A 27,437-nucleotide genomic window follows, 5' to 3' on the forward strand; every position below is an offset into this window, starting at 1 on the left:
CTGAGGGTAATCCTGTCTGATGGGTGTGTGTAGGGACAGTTAAGGTGTACATAGATGTCTGTATGCAAAGACATATATGCACAATACAGTTATATAGTCTGATGTGGGCTCCAACATGGCCTATGATTCTCAAAGTGCAGGAGCATGCCCAGTATAACCTTCTATAGTGAGAGTGGGACTCCATTCCAGAGATAGTTGTACTCCTGTCTGGGGTTTTGTGTGTTACAGCCATATCGGTCAAAGTTAAACAGGACTTTCCTAGAGGTACTGGATTTGTTTTAGCAGGCATTTTCTGACATATCTGAAGTTTGACACTGGAATGCATTGTGTCATTACCTAGTGACAGACATCCTCAGATCACCACAGTGCTTTGCCAGAGGAATACAAAATGTGTGATGCACAGACCAATATTATGAGCCTGACTATATACATTCTTACCCAAAAAGGCCAGTTGAGAGGTGTGACTGCAGCCAGTTGACTGATGAAGCTGTGTAAACAGTCCAGCAACTTGGTGATATACTGGCTGAGGATCTCCTGCTTGTGTGGTATTCTTTTTACCAGAAACGTCTTATCCTGGTGTGGCCATACCTCTCAACTGTACATTTTTTGGCAGATTGTCCAGGTGTTTGTCTTGACGTTTCATCCAGTCTACATAAACTTGTATTTTTATTGCAAGTTAGTTGCATATAATTGAAGACTGATGTTACAAATTAATGACAGACATTAGTGTTTTAGACTTCATAACCTTCAGACAATTCCTGCTAATGCAAAACCCATTATTCTACCAACTTTCTCAGTATATAATAGCTATATTTACAACACTTGCCTTTCATTGGTCTTTTGTCCCACTTTTATTTATGACTTTGTCCAGATGTCTTGCTGTCAGAGGTTGAGAGATATGGGTGTGGGTACAGAGTGCATTCTACTGTGCAGAAATGTACATTACATGTGCAGTATATTCCACATAGCACTGTGACTTCCAGGTATATCAGTGGCAGAACAGTACAGAGTAATGTGAACCACTGACAGACAGTTGTACATAGGTTGACAGAGCGCTATGATGTTAGTAGGGTATTGGCCCTGAGGCCCTTATAACCCACACAGATGAGAGCGTAGCACATGTTAAGACATGTCAGCACACAGAGCACCTGCCCAGCTTGGATACAGGTGGAATCACAGAATTGTATTCTGTGTTTCCCATGCACTTATACAGGGAGCACATCACTAGGGGTATTGAGGGACTTGGCTTGCTGTTACTGACTTGAAACTGCAGTTTTATTGGCCACTAGGGGTCATTTCCATAACTCCTTCATCTTCCTCTCTTAAAACCTAGTTGCCTCATGGTTTGAGCGTCTTTTCAGGCTTGTTGGCTGTTGGTGAAGCACCCTCCAAGAGGAAAAAACGCTAAGAGAAGAAGGGAGCCACTTTTGAGATTTTAAGTATTTTTTCTCTGTTTATTTGCTAAGTTTTTCTGCATAGCTGCCTAGCTTGAGCATTTTCTGGCTTGTTAAACTTGATTTCTGTATTAGTAGCTGTATTTAGAGCACAACCAAAAGCTGTTTGCTGAATTTCCTGTTTGCACTTAATTTTAAATCGTTTTTCTTAAAACTTGCATATTTTCTGTCCTTGACCTAGCACTCTTGTGTGGGGTCATTTACTGCACTGTTATAACGTGATATTACTTGTGAACCTCTGCTATCTCTGTAAAAAACAAAAACAAAAAAATCTTGCTTTTTCCCACTTTTCTGAGAGTTAAAAAGTTCAGTTACAGGCTTGCTGTTCCTGAACTGTTTGAAAGTTTCTGTGAGGCCATTTTGCTTGGGCTGAAGGAGGGTCTCTGTGTTTATCAGTGGCAGTGACTAACATTGAGCAGCTTCCCTGCCCCCGGAGAGGTGGTTACTGACTTGAAACTGTAGTTTTATTGGCCACTAGGGGTCATTTCCATAACTCCTTCATCTTCCTCTCTTAAAACCTAGTTGCCTCATGGTTTGAGCGTCTTTTCAGGCTTGTTGGCTGTTGGTGAAGCACCTCCAAGAGGAAAAACGCTGAGAGAAGAAGGGAGCCACTTTGAGATTTTAAGTATTTTTTCTCTGTTTATTTGCTAAGTTTTTCTGCATAGCTGCCTAGCTTGAGCATTTTCTGGCTTGTTAAACTTGATTTCTGTATTAGTAGCTGTATTTAGAGCACAACCAAAAGCTGTTTGCTGAATTTCCTGTTTGCACTTAATTTTAAATCGTTTTTTCTTAAAACTTGCATATTTTCTGTCCTTGACCTAGCACTCTTGTGTGGGGTCATTTACTGCACTGTTATAACTTGATATTACTTGTGAACCTCTGCTATCTCTGTAAAAAACAAAAAAAAAAAAAAAAATCTTGCTTTTTCCCACTTTTCAGAGAGTTAAAAAGTTCAGTTACAGGCTTGCTGTTCCTGAACTGTTTGAAAGTTTCTGTGAGGCCATTTTGCTTGGGCTGAAGGAGGGTCTCTGTGTTTATCAGTGGCAGTGACTAACATTGAGCAGCTTCCTGCCCCCGGTGAGGTGGTTACAGACTTGAAACTGTAGTTTTATTTGCCACTAGGGGTCATTTTCATAACTCCTTCATCTTCCTCTTAAAACCTAGTTGCCTCGTGGTTTGAGCGTCTTTTCAGGCTTGTTGGCTGTTGGTGAAGCACCTCCAAGAGGAAAAACGCTGAGAGAAGAAGGGAGCCACTTTTGAGATTTTAAGTATTTTTTCTCTGTTTATTTGCTAAGTTTTTCTGCATAGCTGCCTAGCTTGAGCATTTTCTGGCTTGTTAAACTTGATTTCTGTATTAGTAGCTGTATTTAGAGCACAACCAAAAGCTGTTTGCTGAATTTCCTGTTTGCACTTAATTTTAAATCGTTTTTTTCTTAAAACTTGCATATTTTCTGTCCTTGACCTAGCACTCTTGTGTGGGGTCATTTACTGCACTGTTATAACTTGATATTACTTGTGAACCTCTGCTATCTCTGTAAAAAACAAAAACAAAAAAAAAAAATCTTGCTTTTTCCCACTTTTCTGAGAGTTAAAAAAGTTCAGTTACAGGCTTGCTGTTCCTGAACTGTTTGAAAGTTTCTGTGAGGCCATTTTTGCTTGGGCTGAAGGAGGGTCTCTGTGTTTATCAGTGGCAGTGACTAACATTGAGCAGCTTCCCTGCCCCCGGAGAGGTGGTTACTGACTTGAAACTGTAGTTTTATTGGCCACTAGGGGTCATTTCCATAACTCCTTCATCTTCCTCTCTTAAAACCTAGTTGCCTCGTGGTTTGAGCGTCTTTTCAGGCTTGTTGGCTGTTGGTGAAGCACCCTCCAAGAGGAAAAACGCTGAGAGAAGAAGGGAGCCACTTTTGAGATTTTAAGTATTTTTTCTGTTTATTTGCTAAGTTTTTCTGCATAGCTGCCTAGCTTGAGCATTTTCTGGCTTGTTAAACTTGATTTCTGTATTAGTAGCTGTATTTAGAGCACAACCAAAAGCTGTTTGCTGAATTTCCTGTTTGCACTTAATTTTAAATCGTTTTTCTTAAAACTTGCATATTTTCTGTCCTTGACCTAGCACTCTTGTGTGGGGTCATTTACTGCACTGTTATAACTTGATATTACTTGTGAACCTCTGCTATCTCTGTAAAACAAAACAAAACAAAAAAAAATCTTGCTTTTTCCCACTTTTCTGAGAGTTAAAAAGTTCAGTTACAGGCTTGCTGTTCCTGAACTGTTTGAAAGTTTCTGTGAGGCCATTTTGCTTGGGCTGAAGGAGGGTCTCTGTGTTTATCAGTGGCAGTGACTAACATTGAGCAGCTTCCCTGCCCCGGAGAGGTGGTTACTGACTTGAAACTGTAGTTTTATTGGCCACTAGGGGTCATTTCCATAACTCCTTCATCTTCCTCTTAAAACCTAGTTGCCTCGTGGTTTGAGCGTCTTTCTTTTCAGGCTTGTTGGCTGTTGGTGAAGCACCCTCCAAGAGGAAAAAACGCTGAGAGAAGAAGGAGCCACTTTTGAGATTTTAAGTATTTTTCTCTGTTTATTTGCTAAGTTTTTCTGCATAGCTGCCTAGCTTGAGCATTTTCTGGCTTGTTAAACTTGATTTCTGTATTAGTAGCTGTATTTAGAGCACAACCAAAAGCTGTTTGCTGAATTTCCTGTTTGCACTTAATTTTAAATCGTTTTTCTTAAAACTTGCATATTTTCTGTCCTTGACCTAGCACTCTTGTGTGGGGTCATTTACTACTGTTATAACTTGATATTACTTGTGAACCTCTGCTATCTCTGTAAAACAAAACAAAAAAAAAAATCTTGCTTTTTCCCACTTTTCTGAGAGTTAAAAGTTCAGTTACAGGCTTGCTGTTCCTGAACTGTTTGAAAGTTTCTGTGAGGCCATTTTGCTTGGGCTGAAGGAGGGTCTCTGTGTTTATCAGTGGCAGTGACTAACATTGAGCAGCTTCCCTGCCCCCGGAGGTGGTTACTGACTTGAAACTGTAGTTTTATTGGCCACTAGGTCATTTCCATAACTCCTTCATCTTCCTCGGAGGAGTGGTTTAGGCAGTGACTTGTGGTTTGTTGGCCAATTTGGGTCATTTCCTGTCTTTTCCAGCCCCTGCTATAAAGCCCCTTTATAGATTAGCCGATTTAAGGAGTTGCTACTGTTGCACACTAGGGCAGCCGTTAAGCAGGTTTAAACTATTCCTACCTAAAGTCCACTCTTCAAATTTTCCTTAAAACTACCTTCCTCGAACTATACTACTGATCTAATCAGCGTATCCTAAAATTTAAAAAAGATCATCTCTACTTGACTCAAGTAGACTATTCTCTATCTGTTAAACTAGCACTTGCTCCTACAGTACTTATTACCTTGATACGGCACTCTTGTCATAGATAGTACCCCAAAAGGAAACCCCCCATTTCCGGTCACCCACCCCCGGAATCTTTTTAAATTTTTTTGTCTATTCCTTCTAGCATGTCGAGGATCAGTTGCTAGTGTCCTCTCCTGCTCAGCTGGTGAACCTGAATATTGAGGCAATGTTACAATTGCCTCATGTACACAGAAAACCCCTCTCCTCCTCCCACAAAACACAAATACAGGGAGATGCAACTCCCAAACTGGAGGCTGAGCTCTTCAACATAGGACTGGCAAGACCAGTCAGGAGGAGAAGGTTACCACACACACTATAGACCCAGCCCAATATTACCATTACAACCTCAAATCATACACATAAACACACAAAGACATACTGGGGGCCTCTGCTCAAAAACCTACAAAAACAGCAGAGGCCACCAAAGCAGACACCCAAACAACCACCACCTCAGAACACAACACCTGCAACACATAGACCTCACAGTCAGAGTGACAAACAGTCACAGCCCTTAAGGCCAAACACAATGCCAGACACACTAGTCATTGGTGACTCCATAGTCAGACACACTGACGTCCCCACCAGACTGAGTAAGGAGAAGGTCACAGTAAGCTGCCTGTCGGGGCTAGAATCCGTAAAAGCACTCAGGTCTCTCAACAGCAGGTACAAATATGATTTAGTCATTGTCCACGCTGGTGTAAACGACCTGAGGGGTCCTTGGACTACATGAAAAGAGACATTGAGGAGCCCCTGATTATGTAGCCCAGCAGGTATGACCCTGACCTTGAGCAGTATCCTACCTTCACCAAGAATGATGCCACAATACAAGATAAGATGATCAGCTTTAAAAATTTGGCTTAAAACTGGTGTCATTCAAAGGGGATCCAGTGTCTGTCTGCCTGGGATGACATGGGACAAGCCCCCTGCTTCAAGGGCGGCTTGCACCTGTCACCCTGGGATTCGGATATTGGCAAAGGCTCTTGCCCCCCCCCATAGTGCCTTTTTAGGCAAGGCTCAAATTCTAAACCTACCACCCTAGAACAAAAAAAGGGAAAAAAAACTAAGGGTAATGCTGCTCAATGCCAGAAGTCTAAATCTCAAAATGCACGCCGAGGCCCTTCTCAGTATGGAGAACATCGATGTCTGTGCTGTGACAGAAACCTGGTTCAAGGCTCCTGAGAGCACCCCCCCTATCAGGTTTTACCTCATATCAGCCCCCCAAAATCTGGACAATACCAAGAAAGGGGGGGGGGTATCCATATTCATCAAGGACACCCACACCTCAAGACTGGTGGCCGCATGCATCGGAGACCATCCAGGTGCAATTAACCATAGGCAAGACTGCTCTGCAAATTGTAGCATGTTACAGGCCACCTCACAAACTCAGGAACCTCACATGGCCTTCCTGAAAACACTAGAGGGATAAATGTATCACCAAACACCATCTTACTACGTGACTTCAATTTCCCTAATATAGACTGGGAACTCTACTCAAGCCCAAACACCCTAGCCCAAAAGTTCCTGGAATTCATAAACTCAAATGCCATGGAACAACTAGTCACCATCCCCCCAAGAGGAGATAACATACTTGATCTCATCATCACGAACATGGGAGCACAACAACACCGGGGGACCCTCACTGGTGAGATCAGACCACAAACTAATCTCGCTGGAGGTCCTCATCCCACCCCCCCCTGAAAAAAAAAAGACCACAGTAAAGAACTTCTCGAAAGCCGACTTCACACTTCTAAAGACTAGTGTGGTCTCCTTTAAGGGCCCCGAGGGGGGAAAACAGTACTCAAGCCGCTGAATCACTTACAAATGCCTTCTACCAGCACCTGCAGGACTGCATGGATAAGGCAATCCCAAGCAAAACAAAGACTCTTTGTACCAAAGGCAAGCATCCAGTCTGGTGGACCCCAGCCATAAAAAAAAAAAAAAACTCTACAAAAACAAAAAAAGGAAGGAAAAAAAAAACTAAAATTTAAAAACCCCCCCCCCAAAAAAAGGGGGTTTTTTTCCCCCCAGAGGGGGGGAAAAAATTGGCGGAAAAAAATTTTTTCCACCACCCGGAACCAAAAAAAAAAAAAAAATTTTTAAAAAAAACCCCCCCGGGGGGGGCCCCCCAAAAAAAACCCAAAAAGGGGGGGGAAAAAAAAAGGGGAAAAAAAAAAAACCCCCCAAAAAAAAAAAAGGGGCCCCCAAAAAAAAAAAATTTAAAAAATAGCTAAAGACTCAAAAGACAATCATAAGGCCTTCTTTAGCTATGTTAGAAACCTGGGAGGAAACTCCCAGATATGCTCAAAACTAGTTCAAAATGATGTGAAGATTACTGATCCTACAGACATTGCCAACATACTGGCTGACAGGTTCAGTGCAAACTTCGCCTCCCCCAAGGGAGATATCTATACCAAACGATTGCAGCCCCCAAACATCTCCAGCCCCAAATGAGCTCTCTCCAAAGCAAAAACACAGCATCCATGGGACCTGATGGTGTCCCCCCGGGGTGCTCCATGAACTCAATGAGGAATTAAACCCACAGCTAGGACAGCTGTTTAATCAAATCTTACCTCTGGATAACCCAGGGGTGGCGCACTGCAACTGTGGTACCACTTCACAAAGGGGGTGCCTCCACCGACCCTGGGAAAATTTCCGCCCATTAGCTTGACAAGCCTTATCTGCAAAGCCATGGAGAGGATCATAATGGACCTCATAAATAAAGACATAGGGAATTTGCAGACTTTGGATCCAACCCAGTTTGGCTTTGTCAAAGGCAGATCATGCCTTTTTAAAATTGGTTGACTTTTTAAACAGTCACCAAAGCCATTGATGAGGGGAAAAGGGAGTCCATACAGCCTACCTCGATCTGGCTAAGGCCTTTATACAATACCCCCCCTTGGGTATCATTGAAAAAATCATCAGCTTAAATGTCAACCCATACATCACAAGATGGGTTGCAAACTGGCTGGGACAGAACCCACAGGGTCAGAGTTTCTGGGCCATGTCAGACTCAAAGCCTGTCACAAGTGGTGTCCCACAGGGGGTCAGTCCTGGGCCCACTCTTGTTTGGCATCTACTTTTCAAGTACAAGCAAACACAGGAGGGTTATGGCTGACAAAGTTTGCAGATGACTGCAAACCCATAGTAGAAAACACATCTGACACAGATATCCTTCAGAAGGGTCTCACAGAAACGGATAACTGGTGCCAGAGCCACGGCCTAAAAAGTTAAATGCCAAAAAATGCATAGTCATACCCCTTGGGGAAAAAAAGGTTACCCCTAGCTACCAAATAGGTGGCAATCCACTGAGCACAGAAGAAGTTATCAGGGACCTGGGGACCCAGGTTGATAGTAGTCTGTCATTCGACACCCATGTAGCTAAAGTAGTTAGGAAGACCTTCTACATTGCCCACCTTATCATGAAGGGATTCTCATCTAGATCAAGGGAGGTCATAGTCTCCCTTTACTCATCACTCATCAGACCAATGATTGAGTACAATGCCCCATTGATCTCTCTATCATTGTCTCTCTCTTCCCCACTTCTATGTGTGTGTATGATTGACATATTGTTATCTGTTTCCCATATATATGTCTGTGTATCACACACAACAGATGCAGATATATCACATATGTGGCACCTACAGTTAACTGAGGGTAATCCTGTCTGATGGGTGTGTGTAGGGACAGTTAAGGTGTACATAGATGTCTGTATGCAAAGACATATATGCACAATACAGTTATATAGTCTGATGTGGGCTCCAACATGGCCTATGATTCTCAAAGTGCAGGAGCATGCCCAGTATAACCTTCTATAGTGAGAGTGGGACTCCATTCCAGAGATAGTTGTACTCCTGTCTGGAGTTTTGTGTGTTACAGCCATACCGGTCAAAGTTAAACAGGACTTTCCTAGAGGTACTGAATTTGTTTTAGCAGGCATTTTCTGACATATCTGAAGTTTGACACTGGAATGCATTGTGTCATTACCTAGAGACAGACATCCTCAGATCACCACAGTGCTTTGCCAGAGGAATACAAAATGTATGATGTACAGACCAATATTATGAGCTTGACTATATACATTCTTACCCAAAAAGGCCAGTTGAGAGGTGTGACTACAGCTGGTTGACTGATGAAGCTGTGTAAACAGTCCAGCAACTTGGTGATATACTGGCTGGGGATCTCCTGCTTGTGTGGTATTCTTTTTACCTGAAAAGTCTTATCCTGGTGTGGCCATACCTCTCAACTGTACATTTTTTGGCAGATTGTCCAGGTGTTTGTCTCTATGTTTCATCCAGTCTACATAAACTTGTGTTTTTATTGCAAGTTAGTTGCATATAATTGAAGACTGATGTTACAAATTAATGACAGACATTAGTGTTTTAGACTTCATAACCTTCAGACAATTTCTGCTAATGCAAAACCCATTATTCTACCAACTTTCTCAGTATATAATAGCTATATTTACAACACTTGCCTATCATTGGTCTTTTGTCCCACTTTTATTTATGACTTTGTCCAGATGTCTTGCTGTCAGAGATTGAGAGATATGGGTGTGGGTACAGAGTGCATTCTACTGTGCAGAAATGTACATTACATGTGCAGTATATTCCACATAGCACTGTGACTTCCAGGTATATCAGTGGCAGAACAGTACAGAGTAATGTGGTGAACCACTGACAGACAGTTGTACATAGGTTGACAGAGCGCTATGATGTTAGTAGGGTATTGGCCCTGAGGCCCTTATAACCCACACAGATGAGAGCGTAGCACATGTTAAGACATGTCAGCACACAGAGCACATGCCCAGCTCGGACACAGGTGGAATCACAGAACTGTATTTTGTGTTTCCCATGCACTTATACAGGGAGCACATCACTAGGGGTATTGTGGGACTTGGCTTGCTGTTGTCAAGGAGTGTATTCCACAGATGGGGCAGAGTGTGGTACCCATATCTATCACACCAACAAGCCATACTGATATCAATGACCAGGTTGATGCTGCACCTACAGGTTGATGGAGTGGGTCTTGAGTTCCAGATGTGCAACAGTCCCACCAAGTCAGGGTCTGGATTGCTTTGTATGCCAGACAAGGGGTTACCTCAGTAGAGTCTGTATGGAATGGGGTAGAGGGACAGTGCTGTTAGCCTATCTGTGTAGGGTAGGTGTTTGGGGTTTGGGGTAAGGCCTTAGTGTTTGCATGACCCTGGTGTGTAGAGTCTACATGGTCTGTGGTGTGTAGGTTTGTGGAGTTCTCATGTCATTTTGCCTATGAGGTGTCCATTGTTTGGGTTTATGTTTTGTTGCAGACCTCCGCTTAAATGGGTGTGTGGTGTGTATTTGCAGGTGATGTTTACTGACTCCATACACTGCATGGCACCTATGTTACTGCACAATATGTTGTGGTGTACACATTCTCCATGTGTCTGGCCAGTGGTTCCTCTTCCCCTTATGTGTGTCATCCAGTCACAGGCTTTGCCACAGTGGCTGCTGTTATGTGTTTGTAATTTTGATGTGAGTGGGGTACATGCCGTTAAATCACTCACAAGGTTGTGGACTTCACACTTCTGATTGTAACTATTTAGCAGGTTGTCCATCATTGCACCTCTCTTTTTGCTATGATCCTTAGACGGTTTCTGTTGCTATATGTTATTATGAGGCTACTTGTGGACATAGCTATCATAACATCACAGACCGACATCTGGACATGCCCAAATATGACAGTCAGACAAAGGCCCACACATGGGGACAAGGTATTAATAATGTTCTGCCAAACACAGACAGTTGGGAGACCGGTTTGGTAATTGCTTGTTTGCTCTTATGGGTATGATATCTGCTTTCCCACTGTCTGCCATTGCTGTTTTGACATGACCCTTTCTTGCTTTGCAAATAGTTGTCAGGCAAATGCAATGTTAGGACAAGCAGAACAGATATACAAGGCATACTTGTGTTCCTTCTGTGACAACCTGTGTCATTGCAGGGGCATGGCTGTTGGCCAGTGACATGTTGTCAATGCTGACACAGAAAGGTGGCAGCCTTTTATAAACTGGCAGCACACTGACCTTCAGGTACCTGCTATCCTACTAGGTGCCATATCTCTCAACTTCTGAGAGCTAGACATCTGGGCAAAGCCATAAGTAAATGGGGGACAGAGGCCTAAATATAGTGACTAGTTTTAAGTATTGGCCTTACAAATCTAGAAAGGTGATTCAATATCAGGTTTAGCATTAGCATGCATGTTTCTATAGGGTGTGAAGTCTGACAATACAATCTGTCATTATTTTCTGACTTTAGTTTAATGTAATTTCCCAATGAATTGCCAGACAACACTGTTTCATGATATACAGACCACAAATATGATGCAAATCTCTGGACATTCTGCAATAGGTCTGTAGAGTTGAGAGGTATGGTAGGTACTGTGTAGGTTACTCTAAGCTGTGTACTGTGCATATGTGTGGACCCCTGTCCATGACCTGTCCAGCTTTCCTGCATTAACAGATATTGATATCTGGACAGTGTTCAACTCCTGCTGTAGGTGTAGCTGACATGCAGAATAGTTGGCACTTCAGTTCTTGGAACATGGCCCTATCAACCACAGTGCTATATCTAGGCCACTAGGATACCACAGTACTGTACCTAGGCTACTAGGACACAACAGCCGGGACTAAGTGCTGGCCACATCCTGACAGTATTAACCACACATATACTTAGCTCATTGACCCCTACAAACTGTGGATATGCAACAAGTTATCATATTGATTGAGACAGCCCTAGCAATGTGTGTTCTGCTGCTATTTCCCTACAAACATACATGTTACTGCATTTCTATGGGAATATGGGTGTGTGTGGGGCACACCTGTCAACTGTACACATTTGCATAGACTGTACTGATATTTGCTTTACATTTTGTTTCCATTTAGCATAGTATTGTTCCCTGTCTTGGAGACTAGAGGCATGTCACTAAAGACCACAGGTCAGATTGTAATGGCATACATTTGAGTTTAAGACTTCCCACCCTTTAGAACCTTACTGCAACTGCAAGATCTGCTGTGCTAGCACTGTGTAAGTCTGTGGGGGGTATTTCATCATTGTCGCCATTTGTGGGCCTTTGCCAGACATTTCTTTATGGCTTTCTATGGCTGACTTCCTGGGTGAGGCTGAGGGGTGAGTATTGTACCCCCACCCTGATATCCATGCCTGCAACCTATGACCCCCTAGTTAGTTGCCCCCCCCACATATACTGCAGATGGATTTGTCACCTTTTGTACTACTGCATAGTGTGGGGAAGCCAGTATTGGGCAAACATTTCCTGGTGTCCCACATAGCTGTCAGTTATCTGCTGCTATCCCAGTAGGCCACTCCATTCCCTTGTATGCATGAAGCAGTACCATAGAAATGCTACCAGAACATACTACTCCATTCGTTTAATGTTAAGAAGACTAACTTGCCTTGTGCCTGTGGCAGTTGTGAGGACAGTACATGAGGGCCACCTATGTCAGGTGCACGCAGTACCCTGCCTATACGTGGTAAGGTACAGGTAGTGTGATGTGTGCGACATCCATTTTATTGTGTGTGCAAGTCAGAGAGAGGTGTCAGTCTCTGGTTCCCTACAGTGTCTGTTTGTGTGTTATGCATTGCCTCTTTGCCAAGGCCAGGGTATGCTGGGCATGCCTTCATCTGCCTACAGGAGCTGGCTCATAGGGGTTCCTCTTTCAAGTCCCTCTGTGCCTGTGGGGACCTTGGCAATGGTGGGGGGCTATGTGGCCCTTTCCAATGCTTTTCCTGCCACAGCTGTTTTCGCAGGATCATATTGTGTAGCATGGCACATACTATGAATGCGTGTGCACATGTGGCTGGACATTACTGCAGGGCTCCATCAGCTATGTCAAGGCAGTGGAACAATGACTTGAGCATCCCAAACACACACTCTATAATGATCCTGGTTTGTGTGTTTATGGCATTCATGAGTGCATGTGTGTGCATTTCTGATGGGTGTCATCATTCACAGCCCGAATGCATAGCCAGTATCCCCCACCAGATGGCTATATGGGATGTCCCCTTTGGCAAACCCCTGGTAAACCTGTGAGGAATGCCAGATGTGGGAGTCATGATAGCTTCCAGGGCTGTCAAAACAGGCATTAATGATAATGCCCCAGGCATTGCACATAACCTGCCAGTTGATGGTGTGAAAGCCCTTGTGGTTTACATAGACCATACCCTGTTCATTGGGTGGTGCTTTGATGTGGATGTGCATCCAGTCTGTGGCACCGAGTGCCTCCAGGTAGTCTGCTACATGGTGACAGAGGTGCATATTGCTGGTCCTCTCCTCACGGGTGCTAGGGAAGTAAATGTGCTCACTGGCATGTGGTAGCATGGCATCAAGGAACTGGTGGAGTACCCTGGATGCAGATGCCTGTGAGACCCCCATGATGTCTCCAATAGGTCTTTGGAAAGTACCTGTAACTAGTATTCTTAAGGCTACACATACCTTGGTATCCACTTGGATGGGTTCCCCTCTGTTGGCTCTGGGTCTGAGATGAGGCTGGCACAGCTCAATGAGTTGCTGAAGTATGTCCCTGTCCACCCTGTTGTGCTCTAGTATATCCAGGTCATGTAGTCCCTGGTAGGTTACACTGGGTCTGAACACTGTTTTCCTCCTCCTCAGTCTGAGGCAGTTGTCAGCATTATACTCCTCACTGCCCTCAGCCTCTAGCACATACTGATGTATCAACATTTTGTCGGTTAAGATTCCCCCGGGTGTATACACCAATGGTGCAGAGTTTGTAGGAAAAAACAGCCTGGAAGGTGTTTACATAGTTTACACTGTTGTACTGCAGATGCTACCTGTATGATTGGCTGACTATAACACATTCCACCTGCCAGCTATATTATTTGTACTTAATTGCTTTTATGTGGCTATTTCCCATTTGTTTCCCTTCCTGTCCCCCCCCCCTTTAAGCCCAGTGGCAAACCCATGCAAACCCGCTGCCCAAATGTAAACAGTTCTGCTATTTCATTTTTTTTTGTTTGTTTTAAGAGCCACTGCATGATGTGCAAAACCATTTAGCTGGAGTAAACACTTTTAAGCAGAAGTGTCCCTCCCCTGGACATGAACATGTTCCTCATTTCATGGAATAAGTAAATACAGCCTCAGACACAACCCCTTGCTTAGCTGTGCTTAGCTAAGCTGAAATGGAAGCCTTGGTGCTCCAATGTACTCACACCAAGCATGACACACCCTTTTCATGTCAACTGCTTCTCCTACTTACACCACTGCCTTATAGCTCCTACACAGTTAGGTGCATCCAGACAATGGTCTCCCATTTTGCTATTCAGTAAATTTTGCTCATTTGCATACCCCACTGCCTTAGTCCCTTGCTACAACACTACACCAGAGCCTTTCTCCTTAGCAACCAGTGTTACTTGTTATTGTTTTGATTCTGCATTTTACCCACTATAATGGCAAAATGCAGATTTCACTTAAAATTGTCTTTTCACATTTTTTATTTTCTGCATGATCTCGTTTGTGCGCTTCTGCACTTAAACAGCCAAGACTGGCCAAAAAGATATTCTCATAGTTTTGCAACTGTTTTCCATGCCAATGGCCATATTTTTGGCCATTGGCATGCCTAATAGTTGTAATACATGCTTTACTTTGAGCTGTCATGCCCCAGTTTTGATTTTTGCAGAAATGTACATGGTCAGTAACCGAATACATTTCTGTAACAGACATTCATCTGGCACGGATGCCTGCCTGCTTACTGAATTGCTAATTCACCTCATTTGCATGGTTTTCACCTGCAAATGAGTTAATTAGCATTATTCAGTGGTGTCCGTGCCAGAATAGTGCTGGCAAGCTCGTGCACGCCCCCAGCCTTGTTTACTGAATCGCTCGGTGGCCATATTCCATGCAGAAGCTGCTACACTATTCTGGTATGGGAAAAATGCTTTATTGAATCCCAGTGCTTGACATTCACACAGGTAGCAAAACATATGTTATTTTCTTCTTCACTAATCATGATAGTATGTCTCAGTGTACACAAAAGTGTATATGTTTAAACAGTCCTGTGAAGCAGATGCAATTTTAATATACATAGTCTTACATCTGTTTTATGAAATTGACTAAAGATAAGGGGTACTTTAAGGCACTGAGTTTCTTTTTTGGCAAGATTAATCATTAGCTTTTGTTAGACATTGTAGAAATAATTTTACAAACAATCCTGGTAGCTGTCATTATTGTTCTACTCTCACATTTTCCTATGCATATGATATTATTGCTAGGTATATGACCAAATTGTATAATTGCAGCTATCAATCATATGTTTTCTTTTCTTGAAGTGATTACAAATGCTGGACAAGTCTGCATTATGCTGCTGTGGGTGGATTTACTCAAACAATGCAAATACTTTTGGATGCAGATATGACACTGATTGACAAAACAGAAGAAGAAGGGGTATGTAACTTTTTATTTTGCATTGTATTTAACAGAGTTTTCTATATTCTTTTTTCTTGTTGGCTTTAATAGCATGTATTATTTATTTCATACAAGGTAGATAAGAAATGCAAGCAAGTTGTTACTACTTTAATTTTTCTTAAGTGAGAGTATTTTGATAATATGAGAAAACCAAGAAAACACCAAATATTACAGATGTTAATTTCACATAACAGAGAATTTTCAATGTAACTAATTTAAATCAAACATAATCATAAGTAGTGAAATGAGATAAAACAATAAACTTCAACAATTTCATGTTGATATTGTTTACATGAAAAAATTCAACAAAAAAATGTTTTCCTTTATGTATTTGTAAATTTGGAGACCATGTACAGATCACATAACCAAGTAATGTAAATGAAATTTAAAAGTTAAGTTTTTACCGTAACTAGGTATCTGGGTTGTCAATTTTCATTCTTCCTCAATTTATGGGTTCAGATCAGATCCTCAGATCTGACTCAGTCACTTATTTCAGACATAGGATCCAGTTCTTGAGCTCCTCCCAGTACACATAATCCTCCGCTGCATCATCAAAGCCTCAGATCAAATTTGCTGCTCCTTCCCTCTAGTATCCTCAGAGACAGGAGATGAAAAAAGAAAGACAGAGCTCGAACCTGGAACTGTAGTTTCAAATACAGTCCAATAGGTCAGTCCAGAAGCTTTGAATGGAGGATGGATGGGAGGGAAGTTGAGGAAGAATGAAAATGGACAACATGGATACCCAGTTATGGTAAGAACAAAATTTTTAAAACTGATGTTACCCTTTTCATTTTTCCTCAGCGTATGGGACACAGCCCCCGGCTGCTTTGCTCTTAGGTAGCCCTCATGGAAGGATATTCTGGAGCACTGCTGAACCAAAGGAGGCTCTATTTCTATAAATAATATCCAGTTTGTAGTGAGAAACAAAAGTATGAGCATTGGACAATGTAGTTGCAGCACAAATGTTGTCAATAGATGATCTGTGAACCAAAAGGCAGATGACATAACCATGGATTTCGTTGAGTGAGCCTTGGGAGGCTTTGGTAGTATCATGCTTTTTTGTGAATAAATCAAAGAAATACAGTCCGTTATCCATTTAGCTAGAGTGACTTTAGATACTGGATAACCCAGTCTTTTTGAGGAAAAGGAAACAAAAAGTTGATCTGATTTTCAGAATTGTTTTGTTCTGTGAAGATAAAAATGTAATTGCCTGTGCACATCCAAGTGGTATTGCATGTATTCTCCTTTATTGGTAATATTTGGAAAGAAGAATGGAAATGAATGGATTGGTTAATGTTATTCTCTGAAGCCACTTTAGGTAAAAAAGCAGGGTTAGTCCGTAAAGACACCCTATCATTATGAAAAATTATGTATGGAGATTTTAAAGAGAGAGTCTGGAGTTCGGATATTTTCTTTGCAGAAGTGATAGCTACCAAGAAAACAGTTTTCCATGATAGAAACTTCAGACTGGATTTAGCTGAAGACTCAAAGGGCTTTTGAGTAAGTCCTTGCAGCACAACTGTTAGGTTCCAAAGTAGAGATGGATCTTTAACTGGAGGTCTTAAAAGAAAAATATGAAAATTGAAGATAGCTGCTATTTAAAGTTTAATAGTAGAAAAAATAGCTCCTTCCTCAAACAGCATTGTTAAGAATTGTAGAATCACAGCGACTGGGGCAGAAAAAGGGATGAAGTCTTTATTCAAAGCCCAGAAGAAAATCTTTTCCATTTGCTTCTGTAAACCTTTTTGGTTGATTCTTTTTGAAAAGCCAATATAATACTGTGTACAGGAGAAGAAAGCCTGGGCTGTCTAACTATTACTGGAAGTGGAGAAACCATGTGGTTAGTTTTAGGGCTCAGATGTTGGGATGTTGGATCCCTGATGGTTGTGACAGGAGATCCAGAGTGGAGTCTGGTATCCATGGGGGATAAAAAAGATGAGACCGTAGGAAGGGGAACCACACCTGCTGGACCAGAAAAGAGCAATGAGTTCCTCAGCCTGCTTGCCTTTTGATTTGAGAATTAGGGGAAGAGGATGGTAAGCATAAAGGAGGCTCAGAGGCCAAGCGTGAATCAAAGCATCTCTCAGTGACTCTCTCTGAGGGGGATCAGAGTGAAGTACTTGCTGCACTTGCTGTTGAGGGGAGTAGCAAATAGGTCACAACAAGGTTAGCCCCAATGCCGGAAGACCGTCTCTGCCACAGATTGATTGAAAGACCACTCATGGGGCATTAGAATGGATCTGCTGAGCTTGTCCACTAACACTTTGGCTTTCCCTAGAATGTGCATTGCAACTAGAAAATGACCCATTCCCATACTCTCATGGCCCCTCTGCAAAGGGGTAAGATCGGGTTCCTTCTTGTTTGTTGATGTACCAGACTACAGACATATTGTCAGTCTGAATTGCTATCATTCCAAAGAGAAGAGTATCTTGAGAGGCATACAACACTAATAGGACTGCTCTCATCTCCAGGACATTAATATGCAACTTGGTCTCTTGGGTGGACCATGTGCCTTGTACACTTCTTCTCAAGAAATTCTCCCCACCCCAATTGAGAAGCATCCCATATCACTGTGGCCATAGTGCCTGGAAGTACAAAGGGTCTGCCCAGATGTAGGTCATTGGACTTCACCCACCAACTGATGTGTCTTCTGCAAATTGGGGTGAGCCTGACTGGATAGGATATGGGCTTGTAGAGAATGGACCATTGTACAGTTAGTGTCCATTTTAGAACCCACATAAAAAAGCATGCCAAAGGAAGTAATACAATGACCACTGCCATGGAACCTGATGCTTGCAGTATTGACCTTGTCAGAGAAGAAGAATGAGTAAGAAGAAAATGAACTTGAGTCCTTATTGTAGAGATACAATGCTGAGGTAAGGATACTATTTGGTTCATAGTGTTTAGATGAGCCTCAGTGAACTCCAGGCTCTGTACTGGGTTTATATTCGACTTGGCATGATTTATGGTTTTGTCCAAAGAGTTGCAGATCTGGAGCAAATAGTCCCTGGAATGCAAGACTAGATGCTTGGAGGGGGTGTTAAGGAGCCAATTGTCTAGCTATGGAAACACCTGGAATCCTTTGAGTCTCAAGTGAGCTGCCACCACTGCCATGCACTTGGTAAACATCCTGGGGGCTGTGGTGAGTCCAAATGACAGGGTTCTGAATGGCTGGCTCCCATACAAAAGCAGAGATCTCTTCTGGATCTCCTGTCTATTTTGATGTGATATTATAATTTCTGAAGATCTATAGAGTACATCTAATAATCCTTCTGAAGAAAAGGCAGAATGGACTGAATCATGACCAGAACTTTGCTTTCTTTACAAACTGATTTAAATTACTTAGATCCAGAATAGGTCTCAGGTCTCCTGTTTCCTTTGGCACTAAAAAGGAGCATAAATAAGTTCTGAATCTTATCTGGTCTGGAGGAACCTTTTGGATGACTCTTTTGTCTAGCAGCTTCAAAATATCTTGTGCTGCTGCCTTTCTCTGAATGGGTGGGATGTCAGGACGTTTCTTCCTTTTGGTAGGAGGAAGAAGGGAAAATGGCATGTAATAACCTCTGGATATTATGCTTAGCACCCAAGTATCTTGTGTTATATTTGCCCAGACAACTGGGTACAAGGATAATCAACCCCTGACTGCCTCCAGAGTTAGACAGCTAGACAGGCAGGACTTCAGGAGCACTGAAAAGTCCTGTTTGAGAAAGAATCCCAAAACACATGATTTTGCAGACATCCTCTGCCTCTAGGGTGATGTCTGCCATTGAAATTTCTCCCTCTGCAGGAAATGTTACCACACAGATCTTGGAAAGGACCCTGAGATTTGTGCAACCACAACTTCTTACCACCTCCTTGATTCCTGGAAAATCTTCAAGGCACAGAAAACTTAATTCCTACAGCAGACAGAGTCTTTCACTCTTACTGGTTGTGGTGCAGCCTCTCTTTAACTGATGGCTCAAACAGGGAAGTGCAATCAAAGGGGACATTAATAAAATACATCTTAATATATTCTGTGAAGTTGCAAAGCTGCATCTAGGCATGTCTTTTCATGGCAATTCCAGAACCAGCTGCTTGTGAGGTGCTTCAACTATGTGAGAGATCAACCTTATCAAAGCATTGCATATGGACAAAGGAGTGGCCAGCTGAGAGGATGTTGTTTTGAAGTCCTAGGAAGACATGGACTTATAAGTTACTTGGTCAAATCTCTCTGAAGTTGAGTGAAATGTGCCAGGTAATTAAGTGACCTCAGGGCAAAATATGATGAGGTAAAAACTCACTTTCCAAACTTGTCTAATGATCTAGAATCCCTTTTAGGTGGATGGACAGTAGAATTCTCTTCCACTGCCTCCTTCTTGTTGGCTGCCACCACCACCATAGCATCTACAAGGACCACTTTGCTTCAGTGCTGCCTATTGGAAGGGGGTGCCAAAAGCTTGTCAGGTCTCTTTGGGATAGGATGAATGGTGTCTAGCTCCTTCCAAGCCCAATCATCAACTAAATCAATAAGTTCATCTGCTGGGGTCTAAACCAAGATGTAGATTGGCCTCGAATGGAAAGCCAAAAAAACATCGCAATGAATTTGGTCTGGAGTTGACATATAGAACACATAGAAAAACTATGCAGTTTTTTGATGTGGAATATTTTGTGGATGTTAATAGAGTTTCTTATAAACCTTTTACTAAAGCAACTGCAGTGAACAATTTTCTAAGTGCAGATAGTATGCATCCCACTCATCTGTTGAAGTCACTTCCATATGTGGAATTCAAATGAATTAATAACACGTTTGATAAATCACAGATTAAAAAGAGAATTTGTTATAGTAAGAGAAAAATTGTTGGAAAGAGGGTATTCCTTGACAGTTCTGGATGAGTCTGAAAAGAAAGTCACAGGAAGTATGCAGATGTTAGGTCCACTCACATCTAGGAGGAAATCTGGGATAAGAGTAGGGACCAGGGAGTCGAGGGAAGTAGTGGAAGATATATTTTTTGTTAATAAATATTCTGACTTCTCTTCAGTTATCCAAGAGTCGGTTACTCATTTTTGACCCATTGTTAAGCAGGATGGTGAAGTGGGACATCTTTTTCCTGATAAGGTTACTTTCTCCTTTAGCAGATTTTGTAATTTAAAAGAGAATTTGAATAGCAAATCATATGAACATACGGGACCATGCAAAGGTACTTTTCCTTACGGTAAATGTAAGGTATGCAGCAAGGTAAAAACTCTAAATGGAGCAAGAACTAATGGTCGAATTCATAGGTCCAGTGGTCATTTCAGTTGTAATACTTCTGGGGTTGTATATATCTTGGGATGTGATTGCGAACCATCCTTGTGGTACATTAGCCAGACCAAAAGACCAGTTACAAGAATAATGGAGCATATGGGGGACATAAGGAATGCCAGAATGGAGAACCCAATAGCCCTACATTTTCACAAAGTACACAGGGGATTTATGGATAGTTTAGTTTTTAGTGTATTAGTGAAAGGGTTTGAGAAACAGGGTTTTGATTTGATAAGGGCCTTGTTAAGAATGGAGACCAGATATATCATCAATTTTAATACCCTGTGGCCTAATGGTTTGAATATGGAATTGGATCTGAATGTATGACCGTGTCTCAGATGACTGTGTTCTTGGTTATATTATTATGTCAGTATATGCATTTACACTGATTTTTCATAAATGTTTGTATGTTTTGAGCAGAGAAATTGGTTTCACAAAATATTTGCATTTTTTATGAAAAGTTTTTGTAATGCATTCAGATTTTATATTCCTAAGATATTTCTGTTCAGGGAATTTTGTATTAATTGATGGATAAATAGAGAAGATTTTTCTTTTGTTCAATTCTTTTAGCGAGTAGAATGAATTTAATTATATAATTATATAATTATATAATATGTTAATTGGATAATTGAGTTTTATTTAATATGGTATCCCAGATAATGAATTTATTCCTTGGAAGGCATGTGTAAGCCAAGGTACCAGAATCATCAGTAAAGTGTGGATATCTACACCAGTGTCTCTGGTTGTCTTTTTTGGTTTTTTTTTCAGCTTGTTTTTGGATTGTTTGTTTCTAAAATGGAAAGCCTCTGAAAATACCAATTCTTCTGGTGAGGAGTTCTGGGAAGAAAACCAGCTTTCTGTTTCAGGATCTCTAGGATATCGTCAAAGAAGATGTCTTCAGGTGGTGGCATGGAAGACCCCTCTCCTTCATCAAAATTGGCATCATCTGTGAGAGACTCCAAAGTGAGCCAATGTGTCTCCTTTTACATGCTTTCTTCTAATGAATCTCCTTTGTGGGATGCTCAGGTGAAGTCTCAGAAGAGAAGGTAAGGGAAGTTTTTTCACAGGAACTGGCTGGACACTTATTGACTCTAGCTGTGCCTGTGGAATAGGTCTGAGGAAGGAAGTTGGATCCGAAACATGATAGTGCAGGTCTCTGTGGACAGAAAAAGCCCTTTCTATCACCTCAAAAGTAGATAGACCTGGAGAAACTCCAAACCACCTCCTTAGGCAGACCCAGAGCCTCCCTGGAGCTGGGCCTAGAGGGCATAACCAGATCCAAATTATCGACAGCCAAAGTTCTGAGATGAAGGGATGGATCTGACAAAATCAGAGCCAAGCCAATTCTCTCGGACCTGACACCAACATTTCAACTCAGAGATCCATTCTGAACAAAGACATTGGAGCAGAACTGATCAAGGAAATAATCAGAATGGAGGAAGAAGCTTTTTTTGGATCCAACACCAGAACTCTCAGGGATCTTGGATTCTGGGACTCTGAAATCACAGGGCAGATCAGAGAAGGAGAAAATATTGCTGCAGAATTTGTAGCCATACTCATGGATCCAATAAGACCCCCATCTGAATCTGCTTCATGATAAACATTTGCATCATCCTATCCATGTCCACTTCGATCAAGCTCCCGGATGACCTACAGAGCCTAGAGTGCTTCTTGGGTAGAAAGGGAATAGTACTATTTAATAAAGTAGAAGGGAAGGCAAACATAACCACAGTGATAAACTTCTAAACAAGGGAGAAACTTTAAATTGAAGAAGAAGGTTAAAGAATTTTAAAAAAGTTTTGCTACTACTCAAAATAAAAAAAATTACTCAAGAGCTATGGAAACCTGCATCTGTTCACAAAGGCAGCAAATGTGATCTGGGGCACAGCAAATAATAATGGAAGAGCTCGAGAGCTGGATCCTAAGTCTGACATAAGTGGGCAAGTCAGATCTGAAGATCAGATCCAAACCTATTCATTGAGGAAGAATGAAAAAGACAGCATCAGATGCAGGGTTTACTGGTTGAGTCAACAATCACTGATTTGGAATGCAAACATGCCATTGAGAAAACAAAAACAGTAATTTATAAAGAGAATACTGCCACTAATGCAAAACTGGGGCAGTTGTATAAACACCATATTTTAAACATAAGGCCTTCATTCTTAGGAAGTGCCTGTATGTGAATTTTACAGGAAGTTATGAATTAGGCATGGAAATAGAGCATAATGTGTCTAGGATTCTGTTTAATGGGCATATTGGAATGCAGCTCACATTTAAGAAACCCATCTAAAAAAAGAGTATTTATGCATAATTTACTTAGGGATATGAGAAGTGGATCCATTTTTTATTATGTTCTGTGATTTAAAATATACATTATGGATATTAAGTATACACAAATCACTGCTTTAGGTCATCACAGAACTGTCCAAATCATCTTTCTCAGGACCTTGTCAAATGCTTTCTCCAAGTCTAGAAATGTCTAGTTGGAGTCTTGCCTCACCAACTATCTGTCCAACTGGAAAATTCTGGTCTATTGTGCTGCATTGTGATCTGACTCTAAACTTCTAGTCTCCTGTCTTTCTACAGTTAGACTAAAGTATGGCCAAAATACACTGTTGATAGAAATGTCACTGCTAACACCAGGACTGCACCATCAAGCATTCCCAAACACCAGCTTTTCATTAAAATGGTGTCTACCACTGCCTTTGTGGTGTATTTTCATATATCTAGAGAGTATATTCACAGTTCCTGAAGTCAGTATGTAGGACTTGACCTAGTTGTCATCAGCCATACAGAATATGATCATCTCCCTGTGGTAAAAAAAAATGCAATGCAGGGAGATAGCCAACAGATGTACAGCTACTCCCTAAGGTATCAAAGCACTGGCCATCTGCACAGACTGCCATCCACCCTTATTGGGAAAAAGGACTGACTGAGTGAAGTCTCCAAAATGTGAGTTGCTTATAAGGCACAATGCAGTGGGATCACTGATATTTACATGATGTAACAGGAGCTGTAACTGTATATCAGCATTCCAGGGCTGCAGTATTAGCACTGCAATGTTATATACAGAAACAGACATTAGGAGAAGTGTGCAGGACATTGTGAACCTATTTGTTTTATTACTTTGCTAGTGGTTTACTTTATAGTAAGCACCACTTATGCATTTAGAGTAGAACCTATGAAGTAATGTACAGTTAGGCCACTGTATGACTGAAGTCTACTGTTGTGGACATGCCATGGCTGACACCAGGAATGCACCATGATGATGCTCCTTAAGGCTGGCTTTCCATTTCCCTCTCAACTGTTGCTGCCCTCTGTGGTATACTTGGAATCTGCTCACAGTCTCTGTATTGTCTTATCCACTTTTTCTTTTGCTGACTGTGGCACTATTTGTGGTAATCAGGTTTTGCATTTGGTATGCTGGACTTGTAGTCATCATTAATCACTAAGAAGAACAATCCAAATCGAAGTAAGTGCCCAAAAAGAGAGCCAAGACTCCAAACTTCCAAAACAGTGCAATGGACACCAAAAGAGACCAGGGAAAATGTCAGCTAGAAATGAGAAGTTTATTCAACCACTTTCACACATATAAAACATAAAGTCAACCACCTCTCTAAATTTCATAGGTTCATAGGTAGGTTCTAGGCTATCAGCCCTGGAGCCTATACAAGCCCAGCCAAAAAGGTACCCTGGCTTTTGCCAACCAAGAAAACTATTTTCCTGTGCCACTGTCGAGCAGAGCCACAGAGGTGATCCCCGGGGTGAATTTCCTATTTCCCATCCAGTCATCAAGACATTTCTTGAAGAGTGCTAATGAGGAGCTTCGTTTGATATAGATAGGTAGTTTATTCCAGAGTATGGGAAATCTCTGGGACATGAATCTATCCCTCCAGCATGTTCTGTTTATTGAAGTGACAAATCTGTGTCAATAAAATAACCTCCAAGAATGTTCCAGAAGGAATCTTTTAAATCACAGCCCAAGTCTTTTTTTTTAAATTGTATTTATTTCTTAACCAAGTAAGTCCAGTATTCACAAAATTGTCCTTTCAGGGGTTAACCGAGAACATTGTATGGTTTGTGACTCGCTCAGTGTCACATAATGGGTAAATAGAGATTGAGGGAGCCTAACCCTGGAGAACAGCATTTAGCTTTTTAACAGCCCAGAGCCTTAATCATCTGTACAGTTAATGACATTTAATTTGTAAAAGTAATAAGAATAAATTAAATTTACAATTATAATCCAATTAAGTTAAGTGGTAAATGTGCCTCTCTCTTTGGAAAGGGGCTTACTTTTATACTTACAAGAAGGAGGAATTTGGTAGAGACTTTCATCAACTTAAACTTTTTCACTAGGAAATTAAATTTGGATGTGTTAAGGAGGACACAAACACTAAGCTCCAATGAGTAGACTTACTAACAAATCCTATAACCCACCCTTCATCCCACTTTTACTTTATTTGAAAAAATGTGTGAAACTGATATTAGAAAGAGACTAAAAGGCAGCCATTTTACTAATAATATAGTAATATAGATGGGAGTGAAATGGAGTTGTTAAAGGATTTATGTAGTAATTAAGACTTAAGAATAATGAAACCTGAAAAAGGGGGAGGATTGGGAGTCATGGCTGTCATAGATTACAACTCTAGAATGGAAAGTCTGTTATTTGCAGAGAAATACAAGGAGATCTCTATAAATTAATTAAATATAGCATACTCAAAAACTGATACCACTTTGTATGACCCATTAATGCAAGGACAAATCTCTGGTACTGAATATTTATGTTTAAAAGTTAATTTTCCTAATATTCCAGGAATTTTTGGTATACCAAAAATTCAAGAAATTTGTATTACCTACCCTTACATCCCATTATTGAAACAAATGGTTCAAAAACATAAGGGATGGCAAAATGTATTGATCTAAAACTAAAAAAAGTATTACATGATGAAGGACATATCTTAAGAGACTCTTGGGACCACCTTACTTTGATGTATTGTATAGGGAACATTTAATATTAACAACTACTGATATAATGATTTGTTTACAGTTATACCACATTAGTGTGGCCTGAACTGGTTCACTGAGTACCTTACATCCAAGGGGAATTTAGATAATAACACCACTGAAATTCTCAGATTATTAATGGAGTTAGTACTAAACAAAACATCTGGTTTGAAAGGACTACCTAAAAAACAAAAAAATGGGGGTAGCAATGGGTGCAGCATGCATCCCATTTTTGCAAATATTGACTTAGCTTACTGGGAAAGAACTACATTTTAATTCAACATTTCAAAACTCTTGAACATTTTACGGGCAATTTTTAGACAATGTGGTAATTTTGTGGTCTGATACAGAGGACAGGTTAGATTTATTTATTTATTTTATTTATTTTTTATTTTACATTTGTTGACTGGGCTAGTCTAACTGGATACATGTCCATTTTCAGTAGAGGCCCGGGGAGATAAGCTCCAATACAGATAAATGAAAAACTTAGTAATCAATATACAAAATAAGACTAAATAAAAATATTCATATTAAACAAGCAGATTTCAGGCACATCAACAGAAAAATAAAAGAAAAAGATGACTAAATAGCAGCATTAATTGTAAAAAATGAATATTACAGGTTTTATTCATTATATAAATAACACTCACTATAAATAAGTCTAGAAAGTGTTTACCCTGTCTTGATACAGAAATAACTATAGACCATACTAAGTTTTTTCTTTCAGACCTACACAGGAAACCAACATACTCAGCACGTTACTTCATTCTGATAGTTGTCATCCCATACACCAATAAAAGGCACTACAGAGCAAGATGCAGAGGATAGGAAGAAATGGAAAGAGATGATCTGCTGTGGCGACCCCTAACGGGAAAAGCCGAAAGATGATGATGATGATGATGATGATGATGATGAAAAGGTCAACTAGTCAGGATATCTAGAATGGTCCCTAGGAAAAATTCATTATAGAAGGACAGAAACTGAGACTTATGCTATTGAATAGGGTTATCCTGAATGTTTTTTTTAAAAGAGATGTTTAAGGAGGTATACCTTAAAAGGACCATAGGTATGTACAAACCACTGTTGGGTACACGTTCCCCTGTTTTTGAGAGGATTGGTAATAACACTAACCATTTTATAAAATGCTTCATTGCTACTTATAACAAGGATGCTGAAGCCATTAGGGACATCATATTTAATAAGTAGAAAGTTCTTGATATTGGGGGGATTGATAAGAGAACCACAGGAAATGGTCCAGTGGTTATAAATAGCAGAGACTGGAATGCAATTTAAAAAAAAAAAATAAGGGCAAAAAAAGGTGAAAGAAAAGGGACATGTTGAAATAATGAGGTGAGGAAATGTGGCAGATGTTCCCAATGCAGTTATATTACTGGAAGGGCATGTATTAACATTCCAGGTTATGGTAAAGTTTTTTATCCTAAAAATGAAACTTAGAGATGAATATGGTGGTCTGTGTAGCAGTATATATGAATTGTCCCTCATTTCTCTGCAGAACATAGTACACATAATATATTACACACCAGTGTCTCACCAGTCAAGCCCCTAAGGTATAACACAAAAACAAACATCTTAGTCAATGGCAACTCAATTAAGTGACTCACAGATGTCCTTCTTCCCAGGTTGGATAAGGAAAAGGTTATTGTCAGCTGTCTGTCAGGTGCCAGGATCTGCCATATCACACACGCACTCAAGTCTCTCAACAATAAGCACTGTTATGACTCTGTCATAGTCCATGTTGGTGTGAATGACCTGAGAAGTACTTAACTGGACTTTATTAAGAGAGCCATGACTGACCTCTTG

General features: G+C 40.9%; 1 protein-coding gene across 1 annotated transcript in view; it reads left to right on the plus strand.

Moving 5' to 3' along the window:
• The window catches only part of LOC122797757 (transient receptor potential cation channel subfamily A member 1-like), a 1,751,748-nt gene that overhangs the window by 419,858 nt on the left and 1,304,453 nt on the right, over nucleotides 1-27,437 (plus strand). Inside the window, exon 14 of the mRNA XM_044066281.1 lies at nucleotides 15,196-15,310. Coding sequence (XP_043922216.1) covers nucleotides 15,196-15,310 — 115 coding nt within the window. The remainder of the gene's footprint in view (nucleotides 1-15,195; nucleotides 15,311-27,437) is intronic.

The sequence above is a fragment of the Protopterus annectens genome, chromosome 3.part1 (assembly GCF_019279795.1).
Source record: "Protopterus annectens isolate FY-2018-M chromosome 3.part1, PAN1.0, whole genome shotgun sequence".
NCBI lineage: Eukaryota > Metazoa > Chordata > Ceratodontiformes > Protopteridae > Protopterus > Protopterus annectens.